Source organism: Diorhabda sublineata, chromosome 6, assembly GCF_026230105.1.
Source record: "Diorhabda sublineata isolate icDioSubl1.1 chromosome 6, icDioSubl1.1, whole genome shotgun sequence".
NCBI lineage: Eukaryota > Metazoa > Arthropoda > Insecta > Coleoptera > Chrysomelidae > Diorhabda > Diorhabda sublineata.
Window position 1 is genome coordinate 8,785,180 of NC_079479.1, and position 12,356 is coordinate 8,797,535.

Consider the following 12,356-nt stretch of genomic DNA (forward strand, 5'->3'; position numbering starts at 1 on the left):
AACTAATATCTCAGGGTGATGAGCACAGTGCAGAATATAAACATTCTTCCGCCCCCTGTTAGTCCGTCACTAAGGAGACCAAACCAGCAAATGTTGACAAGTTAAAAGCACGAATAAGAAACCAGAGTTCAGATAAACTATGCCAATTGTTTCCAAGCATAATGTTTTTGTAGTTATCGGTTTCTCCAAGCCATCCCACTTATAAAAGTAAATAAAAAATTGAAAAAAACTAATTATGTTCCATCTATTTGCTTACTGCCGGCCATCATCGGAAAATATATTCTCGACAATAAACACATATTCGAAAATAAAACTCCACTTTCTTAGAAATACAATTATATTTTATCAGTATAATTCTGAATATTTAAAAATACAATGAAAGCAAAGCTATTATCATTTATATACAAGTAAAAGCTTTTACGGGACATATACAAATATAAATAAATTTTTTAAAAATAATTTTCACAGAAAATAATGGTTATAAATAAATTAAATGTTTATATTTGTTCAGTCTCACTCTTTGGATTTGCTCTTCCACTTAGTTTTTCCAGACCACCTTGGGCGCTAAAAAAGAAAAATTATAACTTGAACAAAACCACCTTCTTTTAAACGATCTCACGTGATTTACACACTATATTTTTCTACAACTGCATACGATTAATTTAGATAAATAAATCTTTTAATACTTAAAAAAATTGAATAACATTAAAGTATCCTGGCTCTTTATAGTTGAATAATTTATTTAATTATATAGATAATAGCGATATTCGCGAAATTTTGTATATTCAAACCTTGTTTGAAATTTGTGTGTTTCAGCTTTCGAGGGAACTGCTGAGTATTCCAAATAATGTTATAGCTTGGATCGGATGGTTTTTTGAGAAATATATACAGGACATCATCAGGATCAGCAGCAGAATTTTTGCAGGACGATAGCGCGAATTTTAGTTCATTTAAATTAAAAGGAGCATTGACAGACGCAATATCGAGAGGTTTTAGCTGGAGTGTGGAGGAGGGCTGAATATGTGAATTATGAAAATCGGATGCCGTACTATGGACGCTGAAATTTTCAAATTTCAAAATGTTGTGCGAGTGTGTCAGAGATTTTTTGGCTGTCGGTGATAAACAGATCGTTAGATAATAAAGAAGGATATTAGTTTTTTTGCCTTGGATTTGTGCAGTTTTTTTCCAAACTTGACTGGGGTCTGTATTGTGGGTAAGGGATAAAGTATAACTTTACCAAGCAGATTTCTTACTTTGCTTGACAATAATTTTAGCTTTAGCTTCAAGCCTTTTATGTACAATAAGGTTTTTTTTTTGTTTTGTGACTTCTAAACCTATTAAGAGCATGTTTTGATTCACGTATGGCATTCGCACAATCCGGACTCCACCATGGAACAGCCCTACATGCCGAGGAAAAGACCGTTTTACCAACGTGAGCCTCGGCAGCCGCAAGTATGCTCTTGGTGAAGTATGCTTCGGAGAGAGAGGTAAACTCAGGCAAATTATAGGGATTGGATGTGAGTATTCTTTTGGTTGGAGATATAAGCCGATGTATAGTGATTAAATTGGAATCAACTAGGATGCTTTGGTTGGTTCTTAGAAGGTCGTCGACTTGAGTCGTCGATGATAAATAAATGCATATGCGACCGTGTGATATTCTGGATGCGAAAATGACATTTTTTGGAGAGACTATGTTACCTATTGCTTTAATATAGTCAAATAGTACAGTGTTGGGGATAGAAGGCATAATGTTGGCCTGATCTCGTGAGGGCACAGAAGGCGGTGGAGATTTTGCTGAGGTAGCTGCAGCATATGATAAAGGTGGAGAGTGAATATTTGGATTGGTTTTGGTAGTGAGTTTAGACATATTGCTGTGATCTTGGTTGCCAAAATCACAGTCAATAGATGAAAAAAATAAGAGAAACGGATCAAATATATAAATAAATCTCAGCTCGAGAAAAACCAAACAGTCTGTGTCTCAGTGATTGGTCTATTGATTTCCGGATACGTAAATAATTGCTTCAACAATTTGTGGTATCACATTTTAATTATAACAAAAAGCGAAGAATTTATTATTGTTGGGATTTAACTTAACGATCTGATCCTGACGAGGTATACAGAAAGAGTGAGATATTTATTTATTTGTACACAATTATCGAAAAATGAGAAAAATGTAATTAAATTTTAAATTGTCGGAAAGGCAAAATTAACAATTTTGAAAGTAAGAAGCTAATTAATGGAATAAATGTTTGGGCTACTGAGCTACTGCGAAAACCATTGGTCCTCGATTAAGCAAACAAATTGCTTGATATTTGAAGTAAGTATTAGAACAGTTTTTCCCAGAGACAATATCAAAAGGATGGAAATTTCTGAAATTATGATGGAAAATAGAAACAAAAATTATATACATGTGAATCTAAATCTTCAATATATTGTAAAAATATCCGTTAATAGTGAAATTATTGGACTTACGGGGACTGAAAATTTGGAAATTCTAAATTGATTAAGGGGAAAACTAATCAAAATATGTTATAGTGATTAATTGAAAGATGTTGATTATTTGGTTACGTTCAATACTCTTTTCCTCCTTCATTCTTATCTTTTCGAATTATCGTTCATTTTTCAATTTATTTTTACGAATCTACTTTATTTCCCCATAGGCAAAAGTATCTAATATTTCTTTCGAAGTAAATGTACATGCATCTCCCTGAAGTTATTTTGATTTTGATCCATTTCGATAAATAGGATACTCAAAGAGTGGAGTGGAAATCCAATGAAGTCAAGCAATTGAACTTAATCTTATAGTATACTGAATATACTGTTAACACCAACACTCACAATTACACTGTCTGACGCGCGTTTCGATAACCAAGTTATCGTCTTAAGAGACTGAAGAACAGTTTACTTTCTATTCTAGCTTAGTCATAACTATAATGTCGTTCTATATATAAATTTTTCCTTATTCCCTATATTATTACTTCGTCTAAATATTATTTGTAATTTCTCAATGAAAATATGTTGCTTCATTAAAGTTCGAAAAAAAATTTCAGTTACGTAACGAAATAAGTATTGAAAACATTTTCAAAATACTTTATTAAAAACAGGTGGATCAAAGGCATGTAAAGCAACATCAGGTGTATAAATTCGGTTAATTCTACAAATTCATTTACATTGATAGCTATGTACAATATTTTGTTGGATTATTTTCTTTAATCTTATTTTTCCGTATTCACTATTCCCTTGAAATGGGCCGATTTGTGTTTTTCATGATATGCCTCTGTATTGCCAAACAACAAAATTTAATTATGGTAATATCTCAGATTCATTTTTGAAAATTTTTTCGCCACACTGTTTCGAAAATCATTTAATTCTTTTTTCTTTCTGAGCTAATAAGTTTATGAAGAGAAAACTGATGATGATGATGAGTCAAAATTTCCCAACCAAACTCCATTAATTTCTAGTAGAGGAAATAAAGCACAAAAGTTAAGAACGTTTGGGCAGATTAAAATGCAATAAAGTGCATTCGATTCAGAAGAGTATCGGGAAACTTTGTGAACAATAATTAAGAATAAAATATGAAAATTGCGTTTATGCAGGGGAAAAATGCATTTTGAAAAGTACATCTCGAATGGATAAAAAAGAAAAAATTTATAACTTGAAACGTATTGCCGGAAATTAGCTCAATTTCACTATTTAGGGGGTTTTCGAAGTCGCTGAACACGAATATCGCGACAGGAAGGGTCTGCGATGTACCTGGTGCTCAGGGTGGCTGACATCTACATCGTCTACAAGAGTACCGTAGAAATGCGTTATCAAATTGGCCCAATATTTTGTAAATTTTAACTATTTTCAGAGTTACAATTTTTCTATTTTTTAACCATCAAAGATGCACTTTTCATGATGATTTTTTCCAGCACAAATGCAATTTTCATTTTTTAATCATAATTCTTATTCACAAAGTTTCCTGAGGCTCTTGAAACATAACATTTTATCTTAAATAAACGAATAATTGATTAATGGATACGTTTTAACGAATAAAATATGGAAATTGCATTTGTGCAGGGGAAAAATGCATTTTGAAAAGTACATCTCGAATGGATAAAAAAGAAAAAATTTATAACTTGAAACGTATTGCCGGAAATTAGCTCAATTTCACTATTTAGGGGGTTTTCGAGGTCATCGCGACAATAAAGGTCTACGATGTACCTGGTGCTCAAGGTGGCTGACATCTACATCGTCTACAGGAGTACCGTAGGAATGCGTTATCAAATTGGCGAATATTCTGTAAATTCGAATTCTTTTCCGACCAATATTGACAGAGTTATAATTTTTGTATTTTTTACCAATCAAAGCAATTTTTATAATAATTTTTCCTGCACAAATGCAATTTTCATTTTTTATTCGCAAAGTTTCCTGAGGCTCTTTGAGCATATTAGTTTTCGCAACATTTTATCCTTATTGAACGAATAATTGACTAATGGATACATTGTAACGAAATAAGGTAAATTTAGGCGAACCTGTTCTTAAAATTTTCTAAAGGGAGTGAGAGCAATACCATAATTGTTTATTTAAAAATATATGGGACTAAGTATATAGGAGATTGACTTCGCTGTAAGCTCATTTGTTATCTGTTTATATAGCAGATAGTGTCTCCAAGGTTATTTCTACAAATACATTCACATAAATAATAACATTGTTGATGTATCAAGTAGTTTGTTTCCACTTGACATAAAATTAAAACGGAAAATTCGATTTAATAGATTGTAGGAAGGAGTTTGAAGAGTTGATATTATTTGTAATATTGGTTATTATTTAGAATAAGAGCTCCAGGCAAAAATCGTTCCAAAAAATTTTTCACTCATTTGGGTTTGTTTCTGACAATCACATTCCTAATATTGAAATCTATAGATGATATCTACTACTACGATACAAGACTTGTTTTTAACTGATTAAATTTAAATTATATATAAACACACTGAAATTTATTAGTATATAATACCATTGATATAATCTCTGGTCATTTTAGTCGGTGGTTGTGAACTATGAATCATGACTTATCCATTGACTGGTATTAAGCTTGCAAGAAAACTTTGTCTTGTCTTTACTGCGTTAAAAGACGGCTGGAAATGCCTTTTCGAGTTTGCTTGTGTGCTTGTTTTAACATACGTGCAGAAATTTTTTTCATGTTCGGCTATAAAAATATCTTTCCAATGTTTATTTTAGTTATTAAATAATAATACAAAAGGAAAGCCTTAATATTCGAATTATAGCCCAGCGTATCCTATAGTTTTGTCCTTGAATCTTGGTTATCATGTATGGAATCTTTAGAATGTCAAGGGGATCAAACGTCAAATCTGCACTATTAGAACGATTTACCTAAGGCTGTGTCGTTTGCTCATCAACTGTCTTCCCCTTTCAGTTTTGCATATTTTTATTGCTGTCACAGCTGCTTTTAATTTTTATTGGAGTTTACTCCTTAAGAATCGATTTGCATATATAAGGGGCCCGGTATGAGAAAAATGTGAGGAGTAAAATCTATCGATGAATGACCTCGTTACGTTTTTGGCACCCTATGATGCGCAACTTTCTAATTTATCAGTGTCGACATACTTATATTGCTGTTTTTATTAAAAATATCAATAATTAATATTGTTATTGTGAAGTTTTAATTTTTATCATTGTGTTCCGCTAAAGTGAACTGAAAGTATTTTCAAATAACTATGGCAGAAAGAGGCGTAGATGATATTGCCGGAACATCTAACAAACACGTGGTTGCAAGGTACGTTATAATTCATGTATTATATGTATGAGCATGTACAATTTGCATTTATTGAATATTTTAATAATTATCGATGTAGTTCATATAAATATATATTTGAAAACAACACATAAAATTAGATAATCAACCCAATATGAATTATCAAGATTATTGACTATTGTAAAAAGTTTAATGTAAAATATTTCGTCGATTAGTTATAATATTTGTATATGAAATGAATAAATTGAATAAATATATATTTATATATGTATATTATTCTCATTAATTAACAAATTTACCCTTTTATACAGTATCAATCTTTTTTAAGTGAAATAAACTCTTTTTGCGACTGGTTAGACTATCGAACTTAGGGAGTAAACTCCAGTCGTGCGTCGGAGCTGACACACACAATTTTTCCAATAGTGTCTTACAACACACAAATTTCATATTTATCACAATCCTCACTGATTCTTATAAAAACGGACGTCGTCAAAGAAAAAAAAACAGAATGATATAAAAAAAGTAAAACAATTCGACTATTCATAGATGTAGAGACTAGTCTCAACAAGTTAGGACACATTTGAATTGAGGTGTAGGTGTACGATAACCAACAACTTAAGAGACACCTTCTGTAGTAGTGAAGCTCATAGAGGTTAAACTCGAGATGAATGAAAAAGTTTTATATAATATAGTATATTTCAGACGGGTAGAACAACAGTCTTTTACATGTTTGAAAATGAGATTTACTTCAACATGTAGAAAGGAATGTAGTGACTACAACAAAGTATTGATACATTTTTTATAAATAATTATATGATCTGTAATTTTTGTTTTACCTTACTTTGTAATAAAAACTAACCGTTTTGCTGAAAAACTCGAAAACCCCATTTATGAGACTTTTGACCTTGAACAAAAAAGTTGGGATATATGGTATCGGTGGAGTCTTCCAAGTACAATTTATAATGGCGCTACGAACATTTATACAAATTTTTGCTCAACGAGAATTCTTGCTTATCTAGATTGCCAGACGTTTTTTATAATTTATGGTTTATGTTGCTATTTCATAGTTTATCTTCGGTGTATGAAGATGATAACTTGGTAATCGAAACGTACATCAGACAGTGTAATTACAAGTGTTGATGTAATGGAATTAAACGTTTTCTATTGGCTTAAATAATATCTTGGCTAGACTGCCATTGTTCCTAATCCGAAATATAGGTGAGAACTTACTACAAAAATAAATTGGAGCAAGAGATATTTTAAAACAGACTTATGATCCCTAGCAATTGTTTTGCTCAGTTTTAGAGCACTGTTTTTTGCTGAATTAGAGCAAATAATTCGAAGGCAGAACAAAGCGCTATGCATAGTATTGGATTTGAGTGGCCATTTGATCTTTGAGGTTCGAATATGGTACACTCATTTTATTTCCAGGAAATTATTCACTTCAATAATGATGAAAATACGATTAAAAAAACTGAAGCATTAGTTTTTGTGCTAAATCAGTATCATAACCATACTGTCTAAGAAATCTAAGGTATCATAGTTTATATTCATATAGTATCAACAATAAACAAAAAAATTATGTACATTTGTAAATCTTATCAGCTCCGACATCTGATAACGCGTTGGTTCAATCAAGTGTTCGATCAAAAAATAAAAACAAATTTGTAATCCGGTATAACTGTCGTGTCGAAAATAAACAGTGAGCAGCAGAAAAATGTTCATCTTGATATTTGAACATTCCACTTTCTCAATCCTTCATTTCAAGTAATGCAGATCATTACGACCATGAACGAAATGGAAAGCGATTATGTATTTAGATTTGGAATAATTAACCAAATTTTGGTCGAAAATCACCTAGAATTGAATTTACTTGTAATGGACAACAATTGATAGTGGAAGAATGGATGGATGGAGGATATTTTTGTCGAAAAATGTGTAGGTATATATGTTACAAATGTATAATTACAGAGATTCAAATTTTGGAAGTAATATACTCGATCTAAATATAGAAAAATAAGCCGGAATACAACTTGAAATTAATAACATTAGAAGATAGGGGTGTATCTGTTAGAGGAAGGGTTACAGTGACTGGTTTTAAAGATATTGTAGAAGCTAAGCACCCAATAAATTTGACCAAGCAAAATTTGAAATCAAAAAAATTATAATAAAAACCAAGATGCCTACTTCCTTCAAGTGAAATAGAAAACAATATAATATTGGAGTCAAACGGAAAATGCATAATGCCAAAAGATATTGCTTTATCAACTAAAAAATTATCCGAAAATTATAAAGATATAGGATTAGGAAACGAAATTTCGAAGTTTGAATATTCAAACTTTAATAATTCATTTTAAAATCACAATAAACTGTTTACATAACTTGTCAGCTTCTAATATTTAATTGAACAGTACTGTAGTCTGCCTCATGTAAACCCTATGCCAAACATATTCATTAATGTTATTATAAATCGCTGTAAGCAACATTGAAACCATGCATAATAGCATTTCCATATCGTCTATCGATCTTGAAAATTAACAACGTTGTTACCGCTAACATTTTTGTACAAAAAAGTCCCATTAGCTATTGTTACTGTTAGGTAGGGTTTTTTGAAGATTATTTCAGCTAGTTAATAGATTGATTACCAAGCAATTTTGTAATAGTTATAAATAATACCAGTTGCCAGAAAACAGATTTTTTTCAGATAATTTAGTAATATGGGTGATGATACACAGTATGAAAACAAAAGTTTCATTAATTCTAACAGACATAGAGAAAAAACGGTTCTGCTATTTGTCTGCGATGTCATGTCAAAATTTTTCTCAGAAGAACAAACATACAGGGAACAGTTTATTGAGATTTCTAAATTTTCTCGAAAAAAGTTTTCTGTAATGGAAATGTTCGTTATCTTTAGTTCTGATGTTACTTCTTGTGAAATATGAACTAGCTACGTTTAAATCGAATATAAAAAACACTTACGCTATACTGCTTATGATGCTGTCAAGTCCATTGTTCTTTTTTACTCTATTTTTTGGTAACGTTGCTAAATAATCATTAGCTCTGTCGTGATAAGCTCCATACATCCCTCTTAAAGCTCCGTATACCATTTTTTTAACCCTAGGGTCCTTTTTATCTATAATTGGAGATAATGTGTTTTCTTGATTCTGCATTTTCGGAAGAGTGCTGTATCCATTTGATATCTTTGGGGTAGGATTGGAACTGGCAGGATGAACTTTCGGTTCAATTGTTTCACTAGGAGCTTTTGACTGAAAGGGTTTTGGTTGAGGAGTAATGATTTTTATCTCATTTTTTGTTTGAGGATTTAGTGGCGGTAGTGGTGGAGGCGGGGGTATTTCACAATTGGACTTGTTTATTTCCAGTTTTAAATTTTCTTGTTTACTTGCACAAATAGGTTCTTTAGTTGGAGTGGTCATGTTACCATTGATACCAATCGGTTCTATATCATCTGATATCTCAGGATCTGATCGTTGAACTGTATGTGAATTATTATTCTTGAAATGTGGTAAGTCCTTCATATTTGATCCATTTTGTAGTTCCTGTTTCCTTATTTCAATAAAAGTTGGATTCTGTCTGTGACCATTGATTTTCTTTTTTGACGCTATATCATTTTTGGGAAATTTTTCTGTGTAATTTTTTATGTTCATATTGATCAAATGTCCATTTTCATCGGATTTTTCTTCAAATATTTTCGTTTTTTCTGTTATACTCGAACTCCTTTTAATAAAATTTGATGAATGTGATTTGTTATCAAATTTTTGTGATAGTTTTCCGACAGATACTTTGATTTTTTCGCCATCAATATCATCTATTTTAGGTTTGGGAATTGTAATTTTTATTTGATTGTCATTTTCTAAATTAGCTGTATTATTAATTTGTATAAATACCTCAGTCTTAACATTTTTTGGTTCGTCATTCTTCTTCATAAAATTTGGTTGTACCGGTTGATATTTTTTGTTGTTATAATCCTGCAAATATTCTTTAAAACTCTTCGTGGGCATTTCGTTGAAATCCGAATTGTCACTAGTTATCGAACTCGATGATGAACAAGATTTAAAATCACACTTATTGCTTTTACCACTTCTATAATTATCCAAAAAATTTACGTATTCCTTATATTGTAGCTTTCTATCCTTATCAATTTCAAGAGAAACTGTTGTCATTGTTAACGTTTATACAGTACAAAATAGGTACACCAACTTAATAATAAATACTCAAATATGGTTATAAGAAAAGCCAGACTACTACCTAGTTCTTTTCAGCCTCGATCGAGTCACTGAAGTATACGAACTTAACAAAACTACTGGAGTCGTGTATGGATGATATCATCTCCGACGAGGTGGGGGTATAGGTAAAGCCTTGGGTATCAACATATATATGCGATATTCGTTTGTTGTTGATACCATAGCCGTGGTATTTAATACTTTTGTATTAAAAATAAAAATTTGAAAGTAGAAAATTGAAGTGCAGCAAAAAAATTATGTAGTATAATGCTAATTAGGATATTATGGAGAATTAAAACTATAAAATGGAGACATGGAAAGTTTTTTTGTATTACGGTAACAAGTTCACAGTTCTAGCATTACAAACATGATTGGGCTCTTCAATTTTTATATAATTGCATGCTTATTTAATTATGGGCGAGAAAAATATACATAAAAAACGAATAATTAAATTAATAAAAGTTTATTAGTATAAATAAACAATAATTCACTTAGATGAAATGTTAATAATATGTTGTACAAAAGAATTCGAAGAAGTGAGCCCGATATTTGCAGATAATTTCACAATGTCGAATACTAACAATGAGAATATTACCAAGCAGTGAAATTTTTCTTTCTTAAGTTAGAGATCATCATCATCTATCAACCATCTTCCATCCACTGCTGGATATAGGCCTCCTCTAGTTTAAACCATCTATCTCTATCTTGTAGCTGTATGTATCCAACTTCCTGCAATTTTCTTTACATCGTCACTCCATCTTGTTGGCGGCCTGCCTCTACTTCTCTTATCCATTCTTGACCTCCACTCCAATATTCTTTTCGTCCATCTATTATTCGTCATTCGGGCTACATGGCCTGCCCATTTCCATTTCTTTTGGGCTACAATTTCAATAATGTCCTTAACGTTTGTTCTTCTTCTTATGTTCTCATTTGTAATTCTATCCCTTCTCGTAATTCCCAACATTGCCCTTTCCATTGTCCGTTGCGCCACTCTCATCTTTCCTGCAGTTTGTCTTGTGAGGGTAAGCGTCTCTGCCCCATAGGACATCATAGGCATAACACATTGCTCATATACTTTTCTCTTTACGCTTATTGGTAAGTTTGATTTCAGGGTACTACTCAACTTGCCAAAGGCTATCCATCCTAACTGTATTCGACGCTTTATCTCACACGTTTGGTTATCTCTTCATCCCATCCTCATTTCATGGCCTAGATATTTATAGTTATATACTTGCGCTATCTCACCTCCATCGATAATTATGTTATCATTTGTTACCAGATTTGTCATAAATTTGGTTTTGTCTAGATTTATTTCTAGGCCAACATTCATTGTGGTTCTTTTCAAATCCGTGGCCATCTGCCGAGCGTCTTGTACATTGTCGGTGATTATGACGATAAGTTAGAGATAGTGGTGCAAAATATCCAAAGAGCTCTAGATCGTGATATTGGTTTCTATAGAAAGGTGAACACTTGAGTATCTTAGTTTGAAACTGGAAAACAGATAAAAGAATGGAATAGGCAAATCAATTTTGTGAAGAAAAAACATATTCGTCCAGTTGCTAGATTATTTAGATTAGAGATTTGAACTGCCTTGAGTTTCTCAGTTCGAAACAAAATTTTTAATGCCTCCACCAAGGATAATATTAATATGCCCAACAAAGCTAAAATTATTTCCAAATGCAACACCAACTTCTTTGAGGGATACTGACTTGGCAAATTATCAAAAATCCGATAAGTAAAGTGGATGAGGTCAAGTTTCCTGAAGAAAGATAAGGTATTATATTTTATGCTGTGTCCATTTTTGTTGCGCTACTCTATCTATATCAGCCTGTGACAATCGTTAATGTTTATCAAAGAATATAATTTTAGATCTGCATGTAGGAGATCGTAATATCAGATCAATGTCGTTCATAAATATTAAAAATAATAACGGCTCACAAACCAAGCTCGGGCACTCCAGTAGCTGTGTTAATTTCTGAAGATGAAACTTTGCTATTGGTACTTATTTAATTAAATTCTAAATATAGTTGAAAACTATATAGGTACAATATAAATCAATAGCATTATAGCATTGCCAGACTGTTAAGCGAACAGGGCACATAACCGATATCTTTTTGCCGGACTATCGTAAGTGCCATTTTTGTCCAAAACGAGATTCTGTATGTATCTTATGTATACCACATATAGTTACAGTAAGACTATAAATTTGTTCGGACTGTACATAATAAAATTAAGATAATCAGAAAACTAGGAGTCCAGTATAATTGTCTTAAGTGACAATGTTATCTATCTTAAGTCCGCCAATCTATCGTATGTAACAGAAAGCTTTGGGAGAGGGAAAATGCTTTCGTCGGTTA

General features: G+C 31.8%; 2 protein-coding genes across 2 annotated transcripts in view; both read right to left on the bottom strand.

The window, feature by feature from the left end:
* LOC130445707 (uncharacterized) overlaps positions 1-12,356 on the bottom strand; it is a 104,443-nt gene that overhangs the window by 62,226 nt on the left and 29,861 nt on the right. The gene's annotated exons all lie outside the window — the stretch shown is intronic.
* Positions 287-10,117, bottom strand: LOC130445708 (arp2/3 complex-activating protein rickA-like). Its single transcript, XM_056781530.1, has 2 exons — positions 8,738-10,117; positions 287-564 (listed from the first exon to the last, which is right to left on the bottom strand). The coding sequence occupies exons 1-2, from the start codon at positions 9,937-9,939 to the stop codon at positions 498-500; spliced, it is 1,269 nt and encodes a 422-aa protein (XP_056637508.1). The 5' UTR covers positions 9,940-10,117; the 3' UTR covers positions 287-497.

Coding starts and splice junctions, on each gene's coding strand:
- LOC130445708 (XM_056781530.1), bottom strand. CDS start 9,939: ATGACAACAGTTTCTCTTGAAATTGATAAGGATAGAAAGCTACAATAT. Junction 565..8,737: donor AGCATCATAAGCAGTATAGC/GTAAGTGTTTTT, acceptor TTTCTTTTTTAG/CGCCCAAGGTGGTCTGGAAA.